Source organism: Solea solea, chromosome 8, assembly GCF_958295425.1.
Source record: "Solea solea chromosome 8, fSolSol10.1, whole genome shotgun sequence".
Lineage (NCBI taxonomy): Eukaryota > Metazoa > Chordata > Actinopteri > Pleuronectiformes > Soleidae > Solea > Solea solea.
Window position 1 is genome coordinate 24,025,294 of NC_081141.1, and position 25,907 is coordinate 24,051,200.

The 25,907-nt window shown below is 42.9% G+C and overlaps 1 protein-coding gene across 7 annotated transcripts in view; it reads left to right on the plus strand.

Annotated features, from left to right (window-relative positions):
* Window positions 1-25,907, plus strand: part of mctp1a (multiple C2 domains, transmembrane 1a) — a 165,803-nt gene that overhangs the window by 132,576 nt on the left and 7,320 nt on the right. For 5 of the 7 annotated variants that reach the window (XR_009241129.1, XM_058636127.1, XM_058636128.1 and 2 more), the window contains 4 exons: window positions 3,404-3,502; window positions 18,480-18,589; window positions 20,240-20,349; window positions 21,261-21,358. Coding sequence is in view for 6 of the 7 variants with exons in the window: in XM_058636127.1 (XP_058492110.1) it covers window positions 3,404-3,502; window positions 18,480-18,589; window positions 20,240-20,349; window positions 21,261-21,358 (417 nt within the window). In the remaining variant the exon portion in view is untranslated. The remainder of the gene's footprint in view (window positions 1-3,403; window positions 3,503-18,479; window positions 18,590-20,239; window positions 20,350-21,260; window positions 21,359-25,907) is intronic. The other 2 variants (XM_058636129.1, XM_058636130.1) reach the window with 1 other exon arrangement.

Consider the following 25,907-nt stretch of genomic DNA (forward strand, 5'->3'; position numbering starts at 1 on the left):
ACCGATAAGATACACATTGCAATCATGTCCTGCTCACGGGCTTACTGCTCAGTGCACTCCCTCTCTCTTTCTCTCTCTATGTCTATATATCTCTATCTCACACACACACACACACACACACACACACATGGACCTGCAGCAGTCGCCTCCTCGTCAGTTTCTCACTCATTTCCTTCTCCCCTCCCTCCCTCCCTCCCTCCCTCGTGTGCACAGCAGATAGCAGTGGATAAAAAGTTGATATTATTATTATTGCTTAAATCAAGTTATTTTTTTATAAACACAAATCTCAACGGGATCTCATTTTTTTGTGTCTTTTAGTTTTAGTCAAAACTTGAGATAATTATTCTGGCAGTGTTTTTGACCTTCTTTTAATGGTGTAATTAGCGATAATGGCCCCGTTCAGACCTTTCATTAGCATCGATCCTCAGTGATCCATTCACACGAGGATATCGCTAAGTACGACGCTTCACACCTGCCATTAAAATGCTGACCGTGTCTCCTCCTGACCACATGAGACCAGACGTGTGGACATCACAGAAAAAAACACCTCATATTTGTCATGATTCTGACTGTTTTATCTGCGTCTGATGGCGATGGGTCAGTGGTTCTGAAATACAATCACCCAAAATAGACATGGAGCTATTGAAAGTGCTTATATTTTGTGCAAGAAACAAGTTAAGTTGATATTGAGGTAAATGTCTCCTTTGTTTGCTACAACGCCACCTACTGTTTCATGCCCTGCGTTGCTTGACATACGTAGACCAGGCCTACGCAGGACAAACATTGATTCACATGTCACTGTCCACTGTCTCTTTCTGCCGTTTGATGTGAGATTCCGCGTGAGTGGACGTATACTAGGGCCTTTACTAGTTGTCCTCCCATCTTAAGCTGTGTCAGCACATTCAGTCCTTGAATTTGAGGGAATTAGAACCTGGAAAGTCCTGGGACCCTGGGTGGAACTGGGTCTGTTCATCATGTTTTCACCCAAACGCTGGTCCAGATGAGTTATTCTTATTCTTATTTTGAATCATTTTAAGGTCCTGCTGATGACTCCACTGTGTGTTTTAAACTGATGCTTCACCGTCTCACTCCACTACATCTCTTTATCCTGACAGTCGATCCACCCGCTGCTAGTTTCCCCTGCAGGTTTTACTGATGTACACACAATCCTTGGGTCTCTGTCCAGTATATACATGGACCAGCAGGGGGTCTGCACACACACACACACACACACACAGATATCCAGTTGTCATCCTGCAGGCCTCACATTGTCTCTCTGTTGACTTTCTCTCCCCGTCTGTGTCACAGCTTCTGTCCTCGCTGTCGTCTGTGTGCCATTAGCTAAGTGCCTCAAGTGCCGCGTGGCTCTGTGCTCCATGAAATGTTAAATAAGACTCGTACTTTAAGCTCAGTGTGAACACGGCTGCAACGGTTTCGTGACTTTATCTCCAGTCAGCGAGCGGAGCTCTTCCCGAAGCCACCGGCTGCTCCTCTCGCTCGGTCCCAGTCACGATCGCTCAGATACCAACTTGCCTTAATGTAATTGGACTAAAAAGAGCACTGGGAATTAAAACAATGTTCTTTTTGACTGAAATGTTGTTGTGAGGAGACAGACCATTGAGCTTGTGATTGCAGAGGGGTTGTCCTCTGGTGTTTTCAGCTGCTGAGGAGAAGGGGAAGCGAGCGACGGGAAGAGAAAGGAAAGTTTTGAACGTCTGTGTTCTTTTCTTCTCGCCGCCTGTGAAGGATGAAAAGCGTCACGCTGTAAAAGATGCTTTTGACTTTTCCGCCTCATTTTTCCCTCCTCCCCGTCTCACTGTGTGTGTGTGTGTGTTTTCTCTCCGTAGTTCAGCAGAGACGCTGGTAGGAACTGCATTTTAATCATGTTTGGCTAATAGAGGGAGGAATGGAAACAAAGGAGGAGGGTGAAAGAGGCATGCAGGAGTATTGTCTCTCTGTGCAAAATACACTGCATTGTTTATTTGTCTTTCCTCCTTCTTTTTTTTTTGCACACACACACACATCAGGTGGATCATCCCTCACATTTTTCTATTCCCCCCAGATACACATCTCTTTCTTTGTCTTTGGCTTCCCTGTCATTTCTCCTTCAGTCTCAGACTCTCTGCTTTTCTCCTGACACTTCCACTTTAACTCTGGCTTTTGTTATTTAAATGAAACTTTGGTGGGTTTTTGTGTGGGTCTTTTTTTCCCCCTAGTTTTGGTCCACGTACCTGCAGCGACTGTTTATATTACACTCAACATTGTCATTGGAGATGATCACTGGATTCTCCTCTGCATATTATTGTCCGATTGAGCAAATATACAAACCTCAAATCGACTGTATATAGAAATGGACGTAGGAGGTCGGACAGAAGTGTGAAATCTAATATATAATATCTGCAGTGCATTTGGTGAGAGAGCTTTGCTGTCTATCTATAGTCTAGTTCAGCCATTCCCAAACTGCCGGGGCCCACTTTGAAAATCTGAAAATCACGACTCTGATCTGCACACGAGACTAGGAACAATAATTCCCATATGTACATATATATATGTGTGTGTGTGTGTATATGTGTATATATATGTGGTTATTACAGCTGGACTCCATGTCATATTTGAAAGTGCGTAATTATCCATGAACATGAACAACAATTTATTAAAAATTATCAAATTAACAGTGAGTGCAAATCCTGAAATGCTAGGCTTGTATGCTGACCGGCTGACACTGGATACTTATTACATTAAATGTCACAATTTTGCTATTACCTGCAACACTAGGTCAGATAAAAGAATCATTTAAATGGCATGGCTTTGTTTTAGTTACAAAACTGAAAATCAAACACATATTTATTCATATTTAACCCTTTTTTCCCATTTCTATGTTGGAACGTACAGTATACACAGAGGCTATAAGGATGTGCACCGTAGAGTTTCTTATATCCCTTTTTTTTCCCGGCACAACCTCTGCAATCTGGTGAAAAAAAAAATAATAATTTCCACCAACTGTATGAACACAGTTGAGCTAAAAGTACTCAAAATGTTTAAAATCGTATTGAATTTGTGAAATTTGGAAATACGTCACAGTTCAAAGTTCACATGGCTCATTTTTATGAACCAAAAGAAAAGAAAAAAACACTTTATTTTGCGACTTCTGCACAATTATTGCTACTTTATGTCGCTACTGAAAATGTGATATGAAGTGAATCATAACGTTGACTGAACACTGAAGGTGAATGTCCTTAAACGGCCCACACTTTGGGAATCGCTGGTCTAGTCATAGTCGCCAGAAAACATCAACAATCAACACCAACACCACGACCCCCCCCCCAGTTGTAAAAGGTTCTAACTTTTCACGTCAATGTCTGTGGGTTGTAAAGAGAAAATCTCACTGTAATTTATCCACAAGGACCGTAAACCAGGCCCGTGGGAGGACAGCTGTGATAAAAACCATATCCTCGAGGATATGTTGGCTTCCTGGCACTTTGAGTGGATACGGACCATGGTGGTAAGTGGGCATGTGTGTGGCTCCTGGCACTGGCCATGTGTGTCACTGTCGTGCGGTTTTTTCCTATTCGCCCCATCGTCTGTCCAGCGGGCTTCGTGTCTGCCGTCCTGTCGGGGGTTTTGTTGTCCAGCACCTTGTTTCCTGTCCGCGTCTCAATTAACCCCCACGCACTGCACGCTCGGCCCCTCCGCCCTGACCCTCACCTCGAGGCCTCCCTCTCTCTGCCTGCTCTTTAAGGTGATGGCGTAAAAAACTAAGCGGGGCTTCAGCTTCAGAGGGGGCTGCTTGTGTATTGTTTGTCTGACTTCTTTGTTATCACTTTAGAACTGTTACAGTGTAACGACACGACTGTAACAGTGTGTCAACTCTGCTTTGCTTGTGGGACTTGTGGTGCAGTTCAAGGGCGACACTGGGGGAGTTTTCACACTTGTTTGGAATATTTGAATAATATGTGAAGTGACAACAGCCATAAGGGAATAAAATCACATAGTTGTATGTTGTACTTTTTTTTTTTTTCAATGCCAAAAATACACTTTAAAATAGAGATAGTTTTTTTTCTCTTTCAGAGGTAAGAGTTCTTTTAACACTTTATAACCGTAACTGCGTTTACACGTGCAAATCTTATTCTAGCTCATTAAAATCATTCTGATTGGAAATGACAAATTCCCTTTTTTTCATGGAGCAATTGTAGTTGTAGAAGAAGTTTTACTTTATCTTTATACTTTATTTCTTTATGGTAAATAAACACTGTTGTTGCTGCTCAGCCTGAGCTCTGTGTTCCTAACCTTTTCACCATTAAAACATTCTAGAGCTGCAACTAACGATTCCTTTCATAATCCATTAACCTGTCGATTATCTCTGTCAATTAATCAACTTGTTTGATCCATAAAATGTGGCTTCTTTGTTATATGGAGCAAAGAAACCAGAAAATATTCACATTTAAGAATCATTGAAAAAACACTCAAACTGACTAATTGATTCTCAAAATAGTTGATAAGTTTAGTAATCTATTAATAATCTTTCCAGCCCTATACAGTCAAATTAATTTAATTAAAAATGAACCAACTTTGAAATAAATTAAGCAATATTTGGATTGTTTGTAGTTTTTGTTTGTTGTGAATAGATTCACATATTTCAAACACAAATTTGTCAATTTGCTTTTTAAAATTGTGTTTGACGTCGGCATTGGATGTGACGCACAAAATATTAAAACACTATTTACTCTATAGGAGCCACTGCAGAGGGGCTGAAGAGCCACATGTGGCTCTAGAGCCGCAGGTTGCAGACCCCTGGTTTAGGCTGTTCTAGTGAATGAATGTAGTGTCCTCAGAAGAATAGCTTGGCAAACCAGTGTGTGTGTCTGTGTGTGTGTGTGTGTGTGCGTGCGTACGCTTGTTCTAAATAGTTACTGCATAAACAGCCAAACTATTTCATATTATTAAAGCAAATCCCACCGCTCATTATGCTTAATGCACCAATACGTCTACTCCCTCTTCTGTTATTGTTCTGTAACACACACACAAACACACACGCACACACGCAGACACACACACACACACGTGCGGCTTAAGCAACTGAACTTTCTGACTGATGAACTATGCATCAAAGGATCATGACGAGTGCTCGTTGCACCGTAGGTGAGGAGCTCTTGTGTGAGACTCTCAACCGAACAGGATGTGGAAGATGGCAAACACACACACACACACACACACACACACACACACACATACATACACACACACATACACACACACACTTACACACACTCTCCTGGTCTCTCATTGGACAGAATGTGGAGCACAACACTTGACAGCGGTGTCGTCTGAATTTGAAAGTCAGACATGTAAGAAAGCAGCCGCCACCTTTTCTTTTAACAAGAGTCATAAATCTGTAATGAGCACAGAAAGGATGCATATTTTATTTACCTTTTTCTCTTTTTTTTTGAAGACGTGATCCCTTCACTTCATAGCGATGCACCCTCGCTCTGTCACTTGTTTTTTTTTATTTTTCTTTCTTTCCAAAACATAGTTTAAAACAGTGGCTGTTACAAGGGATATTATTCCATTTCACTCTCTGAACATGGATGTGTAATTAAAAGGTATAACTTTAAGTTTAAGTTTAAGAGTCAGGTGTAATTTAACCCAAATAAGAGTAGAATCATTTTTAAAGTCATTATTTTGCTTGTTCTTTTATGCAAATTAAGAAAAACATTAATACATACACGTTAGTTCACGTAAGATATAAACCTCTTTTGCCGGCGTCAAAATGCAGGTTTTAAATCTTTTACTGTGAATTTTGAACTAAACGTTGACTTTTGCAATTGCAATTGTTACATCTAACAAAAATGACTGTGTAGGTATGAGTCACATCTACTTTTTACTGCATCTAAAGTACATTTGTACTCTGGCCAAAGCCAAGTAATCAGAGTTTTGAGGTTGTGTAGCAGCATATGTTTGAAAGCGGTCCAGACAGAGACACACGGTAGGAGGAAGACAAAAAAGACAGACAGACAGACAGACTGACATATGGAGGGGGAGATGAGCTGCAGCAGCTAAATCAGGCCAACAGAGGACAAGAGTAATGTTGTCCCATTCATCACAAACTGCCAAGCTGGAGACCCGGAAAAGGACGGAGGAAGGAGAGAGCAGGAGCAGGGGAGCAGAGGTGAGGCTGGGTGGCATTCAGCAGGAGGTGAGGAATAAAAAAAGAGAGCAGAATTTGAGGGGTTTTAGTCATGAGAGAGAGAGAGAGAGAGAGAGAGTATGTGTCTTTTATTGGGTTGTGAGGACACATTTTGGTTCAAAGCATCATTGTGAGGACATTTTGATGTTCTAAGGACATTTAAGCAGATTCCTTGTAACCTAAAAACCAGGTTTCAGGGTTTAGGTTACCTTTAAGTTGAGGTTAAAGTTAGGTGAGATGTTAAGGTTATGGTGAGGGATAGGGATTTTGATGATCGATGAAGAACGATGAAGAAATTTGTGTCTTTTACCAGCAGAGGGCACACATCAAACCAAAGCCTGACATCGTTATGAGTAGAAGAAGTCACAGTGAAGCTGATCGATCTGCCCGGTACGACTAATGACCACAACAGTTGAGGCTAAATAAGCTGAATAACGTCCTTGACTTCTATGCTGGCGTCCTCTACAACTATTATGGTGTTTTTTTTACGTTGACTTGAGTAAAAGTACAAGTATCTTACCAGGAAATGACTTTGGTAGAAGTTGAAGTCACTTTTTTATAGTATTACTTCAATAAAAGTCTTAAAGTGTATGACATTTACTGTACCTAAGTACGTTTTATAAGTTTTAGGAGTAAAAGTAAAAGTATTAGAAAAGTCAGGAGTAATGGTTGAGCCATGGTAGCTCAGTGGTAGGGTGAGTTATCTTACAACTGGAAGGTCATGGGTTCAATTCCTGGCTCTGCTAGTCTACATGTGTCCTTGAGCAAATACTTAACCCTAGTGAATGAGTGAATGGCAAAACTCTAGTGTAAAGCAGCTCATCAAGACTAGAAAAGCTCTATATAAAGACATACCATAATACCAACTCTTCTTCTTCTGATTTTATTTGGTAGTAACGAGTAACAAAGATAGTTGGAGTAAAAGTTCACAATTTATTTAGAAAATGTAGAAGTTGCTAGAAATGCAAATAAAGTCAAGCACAGATACGTGAATGTTGTACATACAGTAACAAAGTATTTGTACTTTGTAACATTACAACACTATATTGGCCCAAGCACACACACAGTCGGTATATCAGATATCGGCAAAAGGTCCAATATCGTGCATCCCTAGTATAAGATTACACCTTTACTGGTTATGGTTTAGAATATGTCCAAGTAATGAAAGTATATCAGTGCCGTGTCCTGACAAGAATAGCTACTCAAACCTGTGTGTGTGTGTGTGTGCGTGCGTTAGCGCTCGCCCGACCGACCTTGAGTCTGATGGAGTCGCTGGTGTGGTGGAGGTGATGAGAGGCCCCAAAGGGAGACGGGGGGGGGGGAGGAGGAGGAAGATGATCAGTGGCAACCAACCTACTGCCGCCGAGACACATTAGAGACACAAGTGCACACACATAACACCAGAAAACCCTCCTCTTTAGAGGAAGCAGAGGTCAAACTGAAAATAAGTCACCACCTCTGCCTTTTATTTCCCTCTATCACTCTTTTTCTTTTTTACATACGTGTATATTTATCCTCGCTGTGGGACTCGCCTGGCTGAGGAGATTAATTAGCACTGGAGAGCGTTGTCTGCCTGGTCCACCTTCAGCTGACAAGTCTTAAGTGGAGTTTGACTTTGGTTTTTGTGGCAGCAAAACCGGGATTATCTCAGAGAAATCTCCGTGTACATCACACACACACACACACACACAGACGTACATGTATACGTAGTCTTCTCACATTCATCCATTTGGACCTGTGGGAGTGGGATTCCCATTCATGTCTTTTACTATGGCCTTTGTGAGTGTGTGTGTGTGTGTGAGCTGCTTGATGAGGACCGTGAGGACATGCAGTGCATTTCAACACATATTTGTGTGTTTATGATACAAAAAAAAAGCGTTGGAGGGAAAATAGAGATGTATTCCCCAAATTCATTAGTGGATTAGGTGTTGTATGGAATAAATTATTGAATAAAACAGCAGCCTGCATTTTCCACGCGACACTGGAAGAATGCCAGAGCGTGTGGTGTTTTCAGAGGCCGAGCGGGAGAGTGGGGAGATGCTCTTTATGACCACTGGATCCACAAATAATAACTCTTAAATCCCACTGATTACTTTGTGTTGGAGCCATGTCTCACTTTCTATTTGTGAGATTTCCCCCCCCCAAACCACTAGGGGGTTGTATTTAATTTCTTAGGTTCTGCCTGAGGCTGACACCACACCGGCCCCGGGGGTCATGCTAGATTACTTGAGGTCACCTGTTGTTTTACTCAGGTGTTGCTGATTGTGAGGGACAAACAGTTTTCTACTGCGCTCGTGTTTAAGTTTTGTTTCGATCTGTTTAATGGAAATGGAAAATAAGCATGTTAAACAATACCTACCAGTAAACAATCAGCAGCCAGTAATGCCACAGTACAGGACTTAGTTGCTACACTATGTAAGTTGTATTGCAGAATTTTCGAAAACATGATAAAGGAAAATTGTTGTTTAGCAAATATTGGGAGTTGAAGGGAACTCCCAGTCCTCACAGCGAGAAGGTTGCTGCTCTGCGTCCTGGTCCGGGTCTCTCTGCGTGGAGTTTGCATGTTCTCACTGTGAGTTTGTGGGTTTTTTCTGGGTCCTCCAGTTTTTGTCTCTGTGTATCCCGCTGTTTGCCTTATTTGCTGGGTTCTGACGGGTCCTTGAAATCCTTGAAAGTTTGTGAATTTGAATACGCCCTTGAAAGCTTTTTTTTTTAAAATATCCCCAAAAAAGACATATGTCATTGAAAGTGCTTGAATTTTAACTAAAAAAGTTAATATTCAGGTAAATGTCTCCCTTGTTTGTCACGACGCCACCTGCTGTTTAATTCCCTGCATTGCTTGATGTACACAGACTAGGCCTATGCAGCACAAACGAGGAGTCATAATTACTAGCAGTGCTGTGGACACTGTCCACTGTCTCTCACCGACGTTGACGTGACAACATTGAGCGAGTAATGTTAAGCAAGAGAGAGTGACGATTAGTGGGAAATGAAAATTCCATGATTTCGGTCTCACCAAAGAAAATTACAAAGACTGACTTTTGGCACAGCGACCCTCGTGGAGGATAATCGGTAGAATATGGATGGATTGAGAGAAATAGGTTTGCGCCTATATACATGTCATTACGGTAGCCTTTAGGATGTCCGCGGATTCACCAGCGTGTCACACGTTTGTGACGTCAGCTTCTCAGCAGCATAATTCCTTAACGGTTGAATAACTGCCAGATATCGTAAGTGAAAGTTATCTTGGACAAAAAGGGGCAGAAGAAAGAAGCACTCACTAAATGAAAATTTTTTGACAATTCTACAGCCATAAAATCAAAATGAATCCATGTGGCCTGATTTTCATGATGGTCATAAGAAAATCAAGCGTGTGGCAGAACATAATGTATGTAGCCTTCAGTTAGCATCAACACCCAAAAGACATTGAGTTGTTAAAATGTTGACGCCACAACACAAACACCGCTGTGAGAAAAGTCCACAGCATTAAGCAGCTGAAGAGCTGCAGGTGAGCAGGTGATGATGAAGAACAGGTGTGTGTCATCAGCCACCGTTAAGCTGCTTCTGCAAACTCTCAGAGAACTAAGGCTGCTGCATTTATACTGGATAGTGCCAGTGACCCAATTCTGATCTTTTTCCTCCCATGTGGCACAAATTATATATGAACGTATAAGCAGGAAAGAAGAGCACATGGATTCTGGTATCGTCAGATCAGTTTCAAGACTCATTTGTTGTGGATATAAATAAATCTGATATATGTACATTTGCTTCCGTCATCTAAACGGTGTGACTCATACGTCCCTAAAAATGTCACTGTAAACATCCACGATCGTGCAACTCCCTTTTGACCAGTGAAATGGAAAACAATGGAAAACAAGTAATAATCCACTGAGTGAAACGGTTTGGTTTGGTATGTATGTTTCTTGCATTTCCATTTGGAAATTATTACCAAAATAGCACTGACATTCTTTGGGGTACCAGAGTAAAATGGTACGGTATGGTACGGTATGGTCCGATTGAAGCTAGACCGGCTCCACCCAAGACAGTCAAACCAAGCTGGATCTCCTCCATTGTTGTCTGCTGTGTCGCTACGTATCTCGTTGACACGGCCATCGGGCACAGCCCACACCACTCCTACCAAGTAAAGATACTGTTCTCAGTTGAAACGCAAGCCTGACCCAGGGCTTTACCGTTCCAAACTGTACCAAACCGAGCCATACCATGATGGAAACACGGCACGAGAGACGGGTAAAACCACATATGACATGATGGATCATGACAAGTCGACACTTATGAAGGATTGGATTACGAAGTGACTTCACATTACTGCCAAATTATCCATCAATCAGTCCAACACATGTCCGTCTCTCTGTCAATACTGAACGTGTCTGGTTTGCTTTATTTGAAAGTTTCATATTTATCACTCATGTGTTAGTAGCTGCTAGACTGACTTGAATGTCGCCAGTTGATGTTAACGAATTAGTTGCTGCAGTGTTTTGTATTTATTTATTTGATTTTTCAGGAACATATAGCGACACAACTAGTTTGAGATACACACGAGATGCTAATCGTATGCCGTAGTTATGATTCTGTCTTTCCTGATACTCACACAGGCTTTGGAAACGGGATTTGCGTCGCCCTTAAATCGCTCACTCAACACCCGTTGCCTTTTCCTCCCCCCTTTTTCTGGGCTAAAAAATGGTGAGGAATACCCGACACACACACACGCACACACACACGCACACATTTACAATATCAACAAGAACGCGTTCGGACGCCCTTTGGGAGCCACATATTAGCATCGTGTCACATTTTATTTGACATTTCAATTTTTACTGTGCTGCCAGAGCGAGTGAGGAAAAAAGGGAAAAACAAAAACAAACAGGTGCAATTTTAGCACAGCGGCAATGAGCAGGAGCCAGTAGGGGTTCGGACTCATTTTTGTGGTGTGATGGGATGTATGCTGCTACAATATAACTGTTAGGTTTATCATTTTTATGGGGTAACCCAGCAGGGAGAACAATGCCAATGGAGGTTAAAATGCTCTCAAATGGCTCTCTCTATTTCTACCTAGTAGATATAGGACAGATATTTGAGTCTATCCTAACAGGCTCAAGTCCTCAGTGACCTCTCTCTTGTTTAGCTCTAGGCCTTAGGTCAGTAAAGAACAAACTGTCTTTGCAAAGTTTACAACTGCTCACTTTGCACTTTTGTGCATATAGATGTACTCCGCCGTGACGCGGCTACCTCTCTGAGAGAGAAATGGAGCAGTTGAGTACACAGAGGCGTCGTGAATCGCTCCTTTGTTAAATATTTAATCGAGTGTTCCAAGGAGTTTACCACAATTGTTTACCACAATTTACCAGCAAGTGCATTGTGGTTAGCCTGAGTGGGCTGTTTCTGCATGTGGGACTTTATCTTGTTTCACTAGTTGTGTTTCCATTACATCCATCCGTTCATCCATCTTCTACCGCTAATCCAAGGTCGGGTCTCAGGGGGTAGCAGCTTGAGCAGAGAAGCCCAGACCTCCCTCTCCCCGGCCACTTTGTCCAGCTCTTCCGGGGCAATCCCGAGGCCGGCCGAGAGACATAGTCCCTCCAGCGAGTCCTGGGTCTTCCCCAAGGCCTCCTCCCAGTGGTACGTGCCCGGAAAACACCTGAGCAGGGAGGTGTCCAGGAGGGCATCCTAACCAGATGCCCTCTAGATGCGGAGGAGCAGCGGCTCTACTCTAAGCCCCTCCCAGATGACCAAGCTTCTAAGGGAGAGCCCAGCCCATTTCGGCCACTTGTATCCGCGATCTCGTTCTTTCAGTCACTACCCACAGCTCGTGACCTTAGGTGAGGCTAGGAACGTAGATCGACTGGTAAAACAAGAGTTTCCATTACTGTTTTCTGCAAAACAAAAACACAATTGCTTCTTGCAGGTGTTTCCATTGGAGGGTGTTTTGCGTATGAGCCACAATTGCTATGAAGTCTAGTCTGTGGAGGAAGATGGCCGAAAGTATTTTGCGTTTCCATGGTTCTGGATATTTGAGAGGGGGCAATGGAGACACAACTATTGTGGCTTGTTTCCTTTCTAACTCATGCTAACAATGCTAACAACCAGTTTACCACCTCCACCAATGAGAGAACTCCCATGATGCAGCCTGTTCTACACACTTTTACTAGCTAAGATATTAGCATGGCTGAGATTTTGAATCAAACCACACTTTAAGACATCATGATCAAACAAGGTATCTATATTGTCCTTAAAAGATAGTTACGACATGCAACTTTGTGCCTTAAACATTTCTGCTACCAGCGCCATTAGCGTTACATTTTGTCAGAGAATTCCCTCTGCACGTAGAAACATGTCAACTGTTAAGTCCAAGAGTGGCTACAAGTATTTATTTGTGAAAGGCCACAAATAAAAGGTAATAAAGATATAATAATCTTTGAACTCATATTTACATGCAACATGCATTATGTTTTAAAGGTAAAAAAACGCTGTAGCTGTGATGTTTCACGTAAATAAATAAAAATCGGGTCGTGTTTCACAAGTTAAACACTTTTAATGTGAAGATGCCAAACTGAAATGTTTGGTCTGTATTTGCAGGAGCTTTGTAAATACACTCAATCTGACAAATCGTCGCCATGTTTGATATTAATAAAGAGATTCTTTCTCAACTGATAAAGCATTGAAAAGTAAAATTGAAGAGACAAATGTCTTTGTGTTTACAGTGCATTAACCAGAGGCCGTTTATTTACTCCAAAAAGAGGCAGAATAATAACACCAGCAACAAAAACTATAAAAACGTACACACTGTAGCTTAAAGTATAATTAATGATGTTGTCCAGAGTAGACAGCTGTACTTTTATACAGTTTTAACCACTGACATCTAAACTGTAACAAATGAAGTTAAAACATTCTTACATTCAGTTGTATTTGATCTTTCTTGTCTTATCTGTGTTGGTTGTCTTTTATAGATTCTTACCTAGTGTGTCTGAGTGTTTTATTTAGTATTTTTATCCATTTATGCACCTTTGTTTAACCTTCTTTGTTAGTTTTCTGCTGGTCTGATTGTTAGCTCCGCCCCTGATTGGATTCACCTGTGTCTAATGAGTTTCACCTGTGTCCTGTGTATATAATCTCCCTGCTCCCTGCACTTTCTGTTTGTCTCTTGGGGTTCACTGTTGTGTCATGTTTCATGTCTTTACTGTTTGTACTTTAAGTTGCTTTTAGGGGATGTTTTTAGGATTCTTTTCTCAATGAATCGAGTACTTGAGAAAGTGTCAGAACATGTTTGTCAGTGTTTCTCAAACCTAGAAATGATGATGTTCTCAAAAGTCTTGTTTTGTCCACAAACCAAAATGATTTGTTCTGTGGAGCAAATAAACCTGAACATATTCACATTTGAGAATCTGACAAATCAGCTCTAGTTGCTTTTAAATGTTTGTACTTTTTGATTTTGTTACTTAAACCCTCAAGTGTATTAAGTCTTACCATGATGACATTTTCATGAGAAACTCCTCATTTATCGCTAAATCTCTAAAGTTTGTTTATTGGTTTTTAACAGTTCTGAACAAGAGAACTAACTCCAAACATATATGCACATAAAGAGAATAAAGGAAAGGGGGGATTTAAAAAAACTGTTGGTGGAACATCACAAATGCAAAAAGAATGGACTCACACAAGCCAGTGGTAGAATACAGTTAATCCATTATATACTATTTAATCAAACTAAGGGGATCTCAGGTTTTCTGGGAAAGTCCCTCTCACTTTGTCTGCAAAGTACGCAGCATCTGTTTCCCGCTCAACTCACTCTCATTTCAGTTATAGCAGAGTTCTGCTCACGCCCCGAATCGCTGTTGAAGACGTAAATATCAAATATGTTTAATACTTGTGGATTTGAAATGGGGTCGACAATGTCTCATGATATTAAAATGACGTCTCAGAAGGCACACACGACTGTCTGAAAGGCCCCAGATTGGGACCTAAATCTGGCCCTTTATCCTCTATACATAATGCAAAACTCACCACTCTCAGTGTGATGTAAGCCGTGTAGCAGCATCCATCAGAACACTGTTTGTCAGAAGTGCCAGGATGTGTAGTGGACTTTGTGATTAGAACTCAAGCCAAGTCAAAGAGAGAGAGAGGCCTTAGCGATTTAACTTTATTAGCCTCGCCTTCAGGTCTCCAAACAAACCCACTTAGTTTCCCTGACAGACACACAGAGAGACAGCTGGACACACAGGCCTCCAGGCTCCTGTAAACACTCAGTTCCTGGTTGTGGGTGGGACTGGAAGTCGGTCCGGACCCAAAAAAACACAAAACAAAACATGCATGTTCTCATAATAAAACCTAACGTGGGATCGTGGTTAACGCATACACATGTTTGTCAACAAACCACAGAAAGCACGAGCAAACTGAGCTCTGGCTTTACTTTACAGGAGTAATGATAGGATACAGTAAATCTGCTCTTGTGAAATAAGTCAAGTAATAACAATATTACTTGTGTTTTTATTGCATCTTAAAATTTGAAAATTGTACAAACAAACAAAATAAATATCTGGGTGTTAACATATGGATGATACGTTCAATTTCCTGCAATTAGCTTTCCTTTAATGCTACACACTGGACCTTTAAATAAATCAGCAGACTGCTGCATTCTCTTCATTTTAATTATTTAAAGCTTAACGCTTTAAAATGTCTGCTGCAAAAACTTTTTCTTTTTGTTGATTAGCCTTGTGCGTGGAGTCGGCCTATAAGGCATAAGTGAATTAGGCAGCCCCCAAAAACATTTATATATCTAAATAGTGTTGAGTCATTTGGTTTTATTTTGCAGTTGAAGATTTGCTCATTTAGTGCACATTTGCACATCTGCTCTAAGTTTTAAAAACCAAGGTCATTAAACTGGTTTTACTTGTTTAGTTGCTGTCACTTTGAATACCAACTATTTTATGTTTAAAAAAAAAAAGTGACTATAAATCTAATCAAATCATAGTGTTACATATGTATCAATAGTCAAGCACAGGTGGTGGAAGGGGGGGCACCCCAAAATCAAATTTCTTCCCAGGGCCCCATAAAGGCTTGGGCCGCCCCTGCTTGTGCAGGCAGTGACTAATGAAAGTGCCTGTTTTTTTTTTTTTCCTTTCCTCATACTTCTGCATCAGGTCCATCTATCAGCGGTGACATTACAGTCCACAACAAATTTGTTCACTGTGAAAGGAAGTGCTTGTAAAAGTCAAAGGCCCTCACTGTCTGATGTGTGTCAGGATGAAATATTGTTTGTGGAGTCACACAGCAAGACCAGGTGTGCACATCAACCTTATCTAATAGCTGTAGGGTGTGTGTGTTTTGTGCATATTAGGTTGCATTATAAGAACAGGTTGCCTGGCTCCATATGTGCACAGTGTGCGGGGAAGCTGGGAAAACAAGGCTCTCCGTGGCCCTCGTGTTATTGCTACCTCCCGCCTCCCAGAGTCCTGTTTGAAGACAGGAAATAGGAGTCAGACCACAGTCCGAGGGGCATGTGGCAATGGTTTATACTCCGGTGACCTCTGACTTATCCTCTCCACCCCCGCCTGCTCTCTCACACCACTCCCCTGGCCCTTAAACACTTTCCCCTGAGTCCAAAAATAAAATGACCCGGCCCGGCCCGGCTCGGCTCGGCCTGACCCAGCACAATGGACCCTGCGTTCTGAGATTTGTTTGAGCGGGGCAATGAAAAACAGATGGACACTAAAGGAAAGGAGAGATGGAGGAAGAAAGAAAGGGAGTCTTGTAAAATATTTGCGAAGAAAAATAACCCAGGGACTCTGTCTAATTATATCTATTTGTCTTGTGTGGTTTTGCTGGGGAGGCCATGTGGTCGCCGCGACTGCTCCACGGTTCATTTTTCATATTATCTGATCTGGGATGGAGAGCAAAAAAGAAGCTGGTGGATTGGGACTCAGTGGGAGGGTTGTGGTGAGGTGGAGGGGAGGCGGCGGGGGGGTGATATCCTCCGAGGTCCTGGAGGTTTCAGGTTTTCGATTCCTTTACTGTCTTCTTTGGTTACAGTGACACGGATTAGTCTGAGTTTTTATTTCTCCTGTTTCCCTCCTTCATCAATAACCCAGCCACATTTATACTGCACATGTTATTTTCTCTGTCAAAAGAAAAGCACTGTTTGATGACCAAGCATGGTTTTACCATCATCCTGAGGTTTCTCTTTAACTCTTCCTAGTTGTGTTTTAACTTTTTGTATTTCTCTGGATTTAATCAAACCGCTTCATAAAGACTTTAAGCATAAATCTAGACACAAACTTTTTTTTATATCAAGTGCCACCTGAGAAAGTATTGAACTCTCAAACTACAGACTTTTCACACGAGGCAGATATATTCCCAATACTCTCATCACCCTCCTCTTCCTCACACTTCACACACTGGGATAGTGAAGTTAGATTAAGATGGAGCAAGAGATAAAGGGACAGCTCCAGAACAGTATTTCTGATTTGCCTACAAGTACCACCAGAGGAAGCTTGTGTACCCCTGGTGATACATGTACCACCAATTGAGAACCATGGGGTCTAGATTCTAGGGTATGATGTTACATGTAAAATAAGTGCTTCTATCCGAAGTCAAAACATTGGCGAGCGTTGTTGCCACAGAACATTTCTGCTTTATTTTTTTATGAACATTTGGTTCATTTCTGCGTGTCGGTGAAAGTGTGTCTGCTCCGAGCGTCAGCAGAGTCGCAACAGCATCCAATTATTACATGATTAGAGGAGATTTAGGCAACAATACAGAACCCTCATGTGCAGGATGAAGAGGTAGACAATGGATGGATCTTTTACAGATTATATTCTTTAAATGTTCCAAGACAACGTGTAAGAGAAGGAGAGAGAGCTATAACTTGGCTGAAGCCTCCTCTGAACCCTCCTCTTGTTGGGGGCTTTTTGAGAGGGGTTGTGTGGCTTCTTTAGGTTTGGTAACATTAAGTATTTCTGACCCATCTGTCGTTTGGTAACCTGGGTGACAAAGTGCTATGAGCTGCATTATTGGACAAAGTTGGTAGGGGGCGCATCAAGCCAAAACACAAGACTGAAATATAAGTACCTTGTTTTTTTATCAGTGAAGGTATTCATGCTGGATGCTCTTTCTGATGCAACCCTCCCATTTATCCAGGCTTGGGACCGGCACTAGATGTGCCCCCCCCCTGTGGCTGTGGTCAATTTAGACTGTCCAATTAACAATGAGCAATGGGGATTGGGTACCTTGCTCAGGGGTAACGCAGCCCTTGACCTGGCGGTGACTCGAACAGGCAACCCTTTTGTCACAAGCCCAAGTTCCCTTTCCACTTGGCTGTCGGCCGCCCCCTCCATCAGGGAAGATATTCTAAATGAACATGTTTCCTCACATTTTATAGCTTAATACAATAAATATTAAACTGTCTGACAATGATAGTACCACTGCACAGTGGACACTGTATGTTATGCCTACACCAGTCTGCGTGTTGATGTCCTCACTCAGCCACCAGGTCTACATCACTCCCCCGTCACCTCATTCTGTCCACATTCATCCTGTCCCCGCCCGTCGGCCGGTCGGTCGGTCAGACAGACAGACAGACAGACAGACGGACAGTGGGCAGCTTGTTGACTGTTGCATGACTTCTTTAAAGTGTCACATTGTCTCAGAAGGTGGAGGGAGATTTACAGTCTTACTGCCTGTCTAGTTTGTGGTTTTTGCCCCTCACGCCACACAGTGTGTTCTCGGGGGTTCTCAACCATGAGAAGTTGAAAAGGAAGAGCTGCTCTTGCCTGGCGGGTGACAGCGTTAATAAGGAGAATGATGATGATGTCACGACTGGTGACATCATCACACGGTGCCAGCCAACAGAACAAAAGAGGGCTCTACAGCCGTTCCTCCTTGCTGTCTTGGCAGCAGAGAGACACAGACAGAGAGGCTAAGGATTGATGCATCTATTCAGCTTTCAGTTTAATTCTGCCTCTGGATTCCACATATTCAAATTTTCCTGTGTGAGCTTTAGTGAGGAGAAAAAAAAACATTTTTGATTTGTTCTGCTGACTTTATATCTCTTTATATTACTGCCTGGAATAAAAGCACTCCGTCAGTTCACGCAGGATATCCGGTGATTTGGCTTCCCACTTCAAATCTCTGACGCTATTTAAAATGTATTGTTTTTCCCAAAGACGCCTTTGTCGAGACTCGTCTTTCTTCTGCATCCCTCTTCCTCCCTTTTCTTCTCTTCCCTTCCCACCCCCCCTTTTGCTTTCGGTGTCCCTCGCTTACACCTCTATCTGTCCTCTCGCAGGACTCGGAGAGAAAGGGCTTCATGAACAAGCTTTACGCCATTCAGGACGTGTGCATCAGCGTGCAGAATGCACTGGATGAAGTGGCCTCCTATGGCGAGAGGATAAAGAAGTGAGTTGTAAGCTTGCTCCTCGGCACCGGGCCCGCACCGCTCCGCTTTGCTCCGCACATCCCAGTGTTTTCCCCTCACAATGCCAGGTTGCCCCACTTCCCCTTTGCCATCTTAACTGAGAATAAGTCAGCGCTAGCTGTCAGGGAAACTCTGCCAGTGTGACACCCCAACCCGGAGACACAAACACAAGCAAATCATCACATTATCGAAGGGTTCTTTACATAGTGAGGCAGAGACCTCACAGTATTATAGAAGAGAGACCCAACACCCGGTCAAGACGAAAAACACGACCTTTAAACAGGAAGAAATCTCTGCCAGAGCAAGGTTAATAAATGTGCCTGGGCCGGTTGTGGTGAATGACCGGTTGTGGGGGACAGAGGGGAAGAAGGGGGAGCTGAAGAAGAGAGAGACTAGGAGCAGAACAGAAATATTGTAAAGACAATAAGTCGTAATATTCTTAGTGTTGTTCATACCAGCAGTAGCATGAATTGTATGAAATGTCATACTGATCTTAATCTTAAACTGAACCTCTTTAGACATATTCTGCGTGTGAATATGCAGATGTCAGGAGGTGAGGGAAAAGATTTTAGGTTTGAGAGTCTTGTGGTTTCTGTTTTTAGTTTGGTTTGACCAAAGAAAACTAGCCAAAAAAACTAGCCTTGGCTGTCAAATTTTGAATTTAACCACATTCATATGAAGAGAGCTGTCAATGGAGAGTAACAAAAAACTTCATTGTTGCCAGTTGTTCTTTGAGAACAAACATTTTTCCAACCACTATCTACTTCATCTGTGTTTCACTGAGTATTGTGACGATTATTTTTATCAGACCAAGGATTTCTTTTTTAAAGGTTCACGTCTAACCATTTAGTATGTGACATTTAAATAAGCAAATGTGCACAGCTGGGACTTTGTTACAGATAACAGATAACCTGTGTAAACATGTGTCCTAAAGCTTCTTGAGCTTTGGCTGCATCCATGTGTTTCTTCTTCTTCTTCTTAATTAAAATATCCGAGCACCAGCTCTAATCATCACTAGATGCTGACGTCAACTGTTTCTTACCGTGATGTCATTTTGTCTGGTCTGGTGAATAGAAAGGCTGCATTGAAATGAATCTCCCAATTATTCCCACTTTTGAGCCATTTATGGCGTCACTGTTAATGTGCAAAGCACTAAAGTCACAAAGTTGCCCCCAGAGGCTAATTTGTCAGCAGCCATCAGAGCCAATGAGTTCCAAGGTTGCATCTCACATAACACCACATGATCTATCACCTAAATCATGTGCATCCTTGATTAAAGACACATTGCTACTGCCGTACATCTGAAGCTAATGAAAAACAGGGGACTCGGTTTTGATTAAAGGCTGTCCTAAGTCCACGGATTCTTTTGTTTTTTTTAATTTTCTATTGTAAAACAAAACTAAAATAGCTGTGACCTGTGCTTTCTGTAAAGCTGGAGCGCATTTCCCCTCTGAGTCATTGCCCATTTTCACCCAACAATGCTGACCTGTAAAACTTTGAGTAAACTTATTTGCTTCTGTGCATTTCTGGGAGGTTGTGAGGCGTTTGTGTTGCAGCTTGTTACTGATGAAAAATGCACTCTTTGTTATCGCCTAACTTAAACAGGCCCACTTTCACGTCTCTCTTCACAGCACATTTAACTGGACTGTGCCTTTCTTAAGTTGGCTGGCCATCGTGGCTCTCGGGGTGGCCACCATCGCCATCTACTTCATCCCGCTGCGATACATTGTGTTGGCCTGGGGTGAGCTCATGTCAAATAATGTTAATTCATAAGAATACATTTCTGTGTTCCATGTTGCTCTTTTGGATCTAAGATACATCCAAGCTATTACATTACATTACATACTTTGGTGTAAAATGGCTTTTTCTGAATATACGGAAGAAGATTAGAGCCACACGTGAAAAATTTTTCTGAAATAAAGTTTAAAAAATAAAGTCAGAATTCAAGACTTGTCAGAATTGAAAATGAAAGATGTTTTATGTTCACAACTGGTTGAACGTGGGTAATTGTTTTTAAAGGTCGCCGTCATAGCAGAATTCATGCTTCTTTTTATTTCAACAGAAAAGAGTAGCGTGGATGTAGGTCAAATGTTTCTTTATAATACGTTTTTTATCATCTGAGATCTGCCGCAGAGGTATTTGTGTGTTCCATGTTTTCTTTTGTGTATCTAGGCTACATTTTTATTAGACACTACGTTAAACATGTACTATATAAATGTTTAAATGCCCTCGCTGGTCAGACTCATCCAGAGACGACAGAGCTGCAGCAGCACTTCACTTCGTTTTTAAGAGAGCTTCCAAATCCTGGCAACAAGTCTCTAGTCCTTGGATGTAGTGTCAAATGTAAAGATTATTATTATTAGTGCTATTTCATGAGTTCACAATCTTATTATGTAATGGCTGTTTTGGCTCAACCCAGACAAAAAGTTTGTCAAATTCATTAAAGCTTGGGTAGGATGGTGGCAGGTGCATGTGGAGCCAAATGTGTGTGTTTTTTTAAACAAAAACAGAGTAGAGTGGATGTAGAGAGAGTGGAAATGTGTATATTTTTGTCTGACATACAATCTGTGCTAATGTCCACCTGTCTTTGCCTGTAACTCTTTTCCATCTGCACCCACTGTTTTTTCTCTCTCTCTCCCTCTCTCTCTGCAGGCGTGAATAAATTCACCAAGAAGCTGCGAGACCCTTACACCATAGACAACAACGAGCTGCTAGACTTCCTGTCCAGAGTCCCGTCAGATGTACAAGTGGTGGGTGAACTTTCCACCTTATCTTCGCCCTGTTTTTCATTGTTGACGACACATCTGTCGGATCCAGATGGGGTCAAGGGTCAGGGCTCCTTTTTGTTTCACCGCTATCTTTTTCTCTTTCCTCCTCAAACGCTGGCTCTTCACGCTTGTATTTTATCAGGGTTTATTCATGTTGATCCAAAGTTTTATCCACACAGAATAGCAGTTTTAAAGTCGTTTTTTTGCTCTTAAAAGCTTCCACATCCTCTTCAGTTTCGGGCTGAAGCATTTGCTCGATTATTCATCGATTATGTAATTAATCGTGAATATTTTCTGGTTTCTTTGTTCTATATCACAAAGAAATCGTTCGAACTGAATCATTTTGGTTTGGACCAAACAAAACATCATCATTTCCACATTTTTCAGCTTTTTACGGAGCAAAATAGTCGTTCGTTGCAGCTCTAGTGTCCAAATACATGGCTACAGCTTTGTAGTATAACAAGGTTAAGCGAGTTAAATGCACAGTGAGTAGGCTGATTGACTCCAAACACTCACACATACTTGCTGTTTTGCAGCTTTGCTAGTAATTTGAACAGAGTGTAAACCAACAGTTAGTCAGCCCCATGCGGTTTTTGCGTCCACACTAACTGCTGTGGAATCAGATGAACTCAGAGTGGCTGACTCTGATTACAGATGCTTAGTTTGGGTGAAATATCACCGCGTAGGTGCATGTGTGTAGCATGCTGTGCTGCTCGGGACAAAGTGCAGTTTAAACTGCAATTAAGCAGCAGCTTGTGAAAGTCGTGGGGTTATCCAGGCCCGATGGTGTCCGCTGTGGCCGCTAAGCCCCGCTGAGCCGAGTTCAATTCACACGTACACGAGTGCACAAGCACACATGCGGGCTGAGGCCGAACGACCCGAGGCCACGCCGGTCCAGTCCCCCCTGCCACATCAGGGCTAACACACTTCCTCTTTGATCGCTTGTTGCCTGCAACTTCTTTCATCTTTACAGGGTCATAATCCTTGCTCCTCTACACACCACTGCCAGCCCCTCGTGTTCTGCCCCCCCCCCCCCCACCCCTTCCAGTTTTCTACCCCATACCGTTTTACAGTTTCTGGGGCCTGCTGAAGCAGTCGGCACAAGGCAGGTAGCCACTGGCTTAAATGAGCCCAAGCTGTCCCCTCTGGTAAAGTGCAGCCACCTTACGCACCTGGAGCCTGGAGGAGCTGAGTGGTGTTGAGGCCCAGACCCGGCAGGTACAAGGTCTTTACAAGGCCCCTAATGAGGGCCTGCTGGCGAGGGAAGGTGGGGGCAGACATGCTGCTCTGGTCTGGTGCCCGTGCTGCTGGAGTTGTACCTACTGTATAAGTAAGACTTTAAGTGCTACTGTAACGGTTATTGCTGCAGCTGGTGGAATGGTAATTGTTGCCAGGTTTTACTGACAGTTTGGAGGCTCAGTGCAGAGTGTGGGTGACAAGACCCGAGGAGAAGGGTAAGAATAGACATTTGTGAGGGTGGAAATGGAGAATGGAGTATAAAAGAGGGGACATGTATCGTAAGTGGAGTTGACTGATTGCCAGAGATAACTAGTTTTAATTAGGTAGTCTAATTTATATTAATAAAATACTGTAGGTAACGCTTCGATTCACTTTTTCGCTGCCTGATAAAGAACTGAAACTTTGCTAAACTCTGCCCGATTTGACTCCAATGGTTAGTTTTCTGCTCTGCTGTCATTTGCTAAAAACAGACCGGAACGTTCTGATCTACACGGCGACCCGCCGCTGCCTCCGGTGGTGGCTTCACCTCATTGCCTGCCCCTGCCTTGCTGGGTCAAAGCCATCCGTGGGGATTGAGCCCTTGAGGCTCTCGGGCCGATACGGAGGGGGTGTCAGGGTCCAAATGGAGCAACCCCTGAGGGGCAGGTGCCCATGGCACCCGCTGGCAGTGGTGCAGAGGGGCCTACTATGTCTGACACCCTGGATAATTAATGAAGTGCTATTTTAGGGCCCCGGTGTGACCTAACACACTGACACACACACACACAGCTTTAAGGTGGGTTGGAGGTGTGTCAGGCTACTGTTCCGCATCATTTGCAGGTGCTTCAGTGCAGCCAGGACTGATGAGGTTCTAATGACTTTATATACAAAGGGCAACCGTGCTGGTCCACGGTCCATCATCACGCGTGAACCTGTGCAGCAACAGCTTTCAGACGCAGCTTCTCATCACTCACATCATCACTCTGCTGTTTATAGAATCCAGATTGCATAAAAGAAACTTTGTGTTTAGCAAAGTCACGTCTCATAAATCACACGGGAAGAGGAATGTACATTGTTTTAGATCAGGTGCATAACTTTGAGTTCAGATAATGTGGATTAAGGCTATCAGCTCTATATGACTCCAGCACACAGGAAGTTATCCTGTGTGCTGTGTTCATACATCTGCCTCCCTCATGTTGTGCTGCTATAAATGAAATAAAGACTCCCTTGGTCAGGTCTGATAGTATTGCATGACAGAGCCTGTTTTCAGAAAGTTCATGCAGACCAGAGGCAGAATTGAGTATCACCACGTGTTACGTAATGCAGCTTTAAACCCAGCTCTTTAAAAACACTGCCCGTAACAGTTCTGTCAGACACACTTTAAAACTAAATCCCCCACTGGTTCATACAAGCTGCAACAATGTGAACCGTTTACTTAAATCATTACGTCCCTGTGTGAGCAGCAGTGTCAAGGGCAGGGTGTGAAGTGCATGTGTGAGCGGAGGAGTCACCGCGTCTCTCGTCTGGGAAACAGTTTCCAGTGTCTGGTTTGGATCTTTGACCAGTGTAAGCTATCTTTATCGTTATTATCAAGGAATCCTTCATGTCCTCTAAAACGAGGCCAAGCTGAGCACCTTTATAGTGCTAAGTGTTCCCTACTTGGCGTTTGGGAGGTGTCAGCGCAATAGTATGTTTTACGACACCATTAGCCGTGTGAGCTACGGAGTGCATAAATAGGGCCAAGGCAATTAGCATGCCAAGTGGCCCTTTATGATTGGTGTAAAGGAGCTGGATCAAGCCCCCAGTACAAAAATAAGCATGAATTCCAATTTAGCGTCTAATGAACGGCGGGGAGTTGGGTTAATATTTTTAGACAACATTTATGTTGGGGATGAAACCTCACCGGGCACTCAAAGGTCAAAGGCAGGGTAGTTAAAGGTTGAAACACTGCCAGACGCCATTACTCACATCTACCAGAGGTGTCTCTCTCCTTTACTCTGTCCTTCCCCCGACTTTGGCAACAAATTTAAACATTTCACTGAAACTGGCCAATTAGTCACTATTCAGAGTGTCGTGCCACAGCAGCTAACAGACAAAAACTTTCCTTACCTTCTAATTTTTCACCTTGACATGCTTTTTCTTCCCCAACAATAGACATTAGTGCTGAATCCTCCGATCGGCACTGTCTGAACTGTACACAGGAGTGTTTCCCTGGAAACATTTAATCACCCTTATGCTCCGTTAGGCGTCACACGAGATGAAACCTGCCGAGATTCTGCGCTCAGGATAACAAAGTATCATTAAAAGAAAAGTAGCTCTGTTGCCTTTCCTTTTTTCTCCACTTCATTTATTTACTCGTCTGTTTGTCTTCTTTGCTCACTGTCACCCACCCTGGTTTCACTCTGTGTGTCTGCCCACACCTGCATCATCAAAACACTGTCAAAGGTTCATTGTGAGGGAGGGAGGGAGGGAGCGAGCGAGGGAGCGAGGGAGGGAGGAGGAGGAGGTCCCGGGATGCTGTGTGTGGATAACACCGTTAAACGAAGCGCGGTGCATGATACATGGCGCCCCTTCAGCAGAGAACACTTCAAAGCCTGTTTTGCACTTGTACTGTCAACATTTGGGAGAGGAGAGGAGAGGAGCGAGGGTGGAGCAGCCTTTGAGCAGCGCTGGGTCTTTACCCACTGCCTTTTTCCTGCTGATGTTCCCTTTCAGCTCGCAGCTCGTGTACCAAATTGCTTATATGCTCGCCGCATTACCTCACTTTCTTACTTCCACCCAATTCCACTTTCTTTTATTTTGCCAACGTCTCACTTTCTCCCCTACTTTTGACTCTAACTAGCTCTTGTTGTCTACACACTGTGTGTGTGTGTGTGTGTGTGTGTGTGTGTGTGTAGGTGAGGTGAGGAGGGAGCCAAGGGTATAGCATCAGGCAGGCCTGTCACCTGTAAGGTGGAAATAAACTTGTGAGGCATAAGCCCCATTTCTCCTGGCTGGCAGCTCTTCACAGAGAAACTCCTGTTTGATTGAGATATTGTATTTTTTCTCCCCCCCCTCCCCCCCCCCGCACCCTTTTCTTTTTGTCAATCCCCTTCGCTCTTCTTCATGAGAAACAAAAACCCACTGACATGCAAACTTTTCTTTGTGTGTCTACACAAACAAAGAGTTTTGTTTTGGACAGGAATGTCATAGCACTGAATTGAATTGCCGATTTTTATTTTATTTTTTTCCTCTTTTCGCTTGCGTGCTGTAGGCGTTTGGCCGTATAATGGGACCACAAACAGCCGCTGTGATCGCGCACAAATCCCGTCCT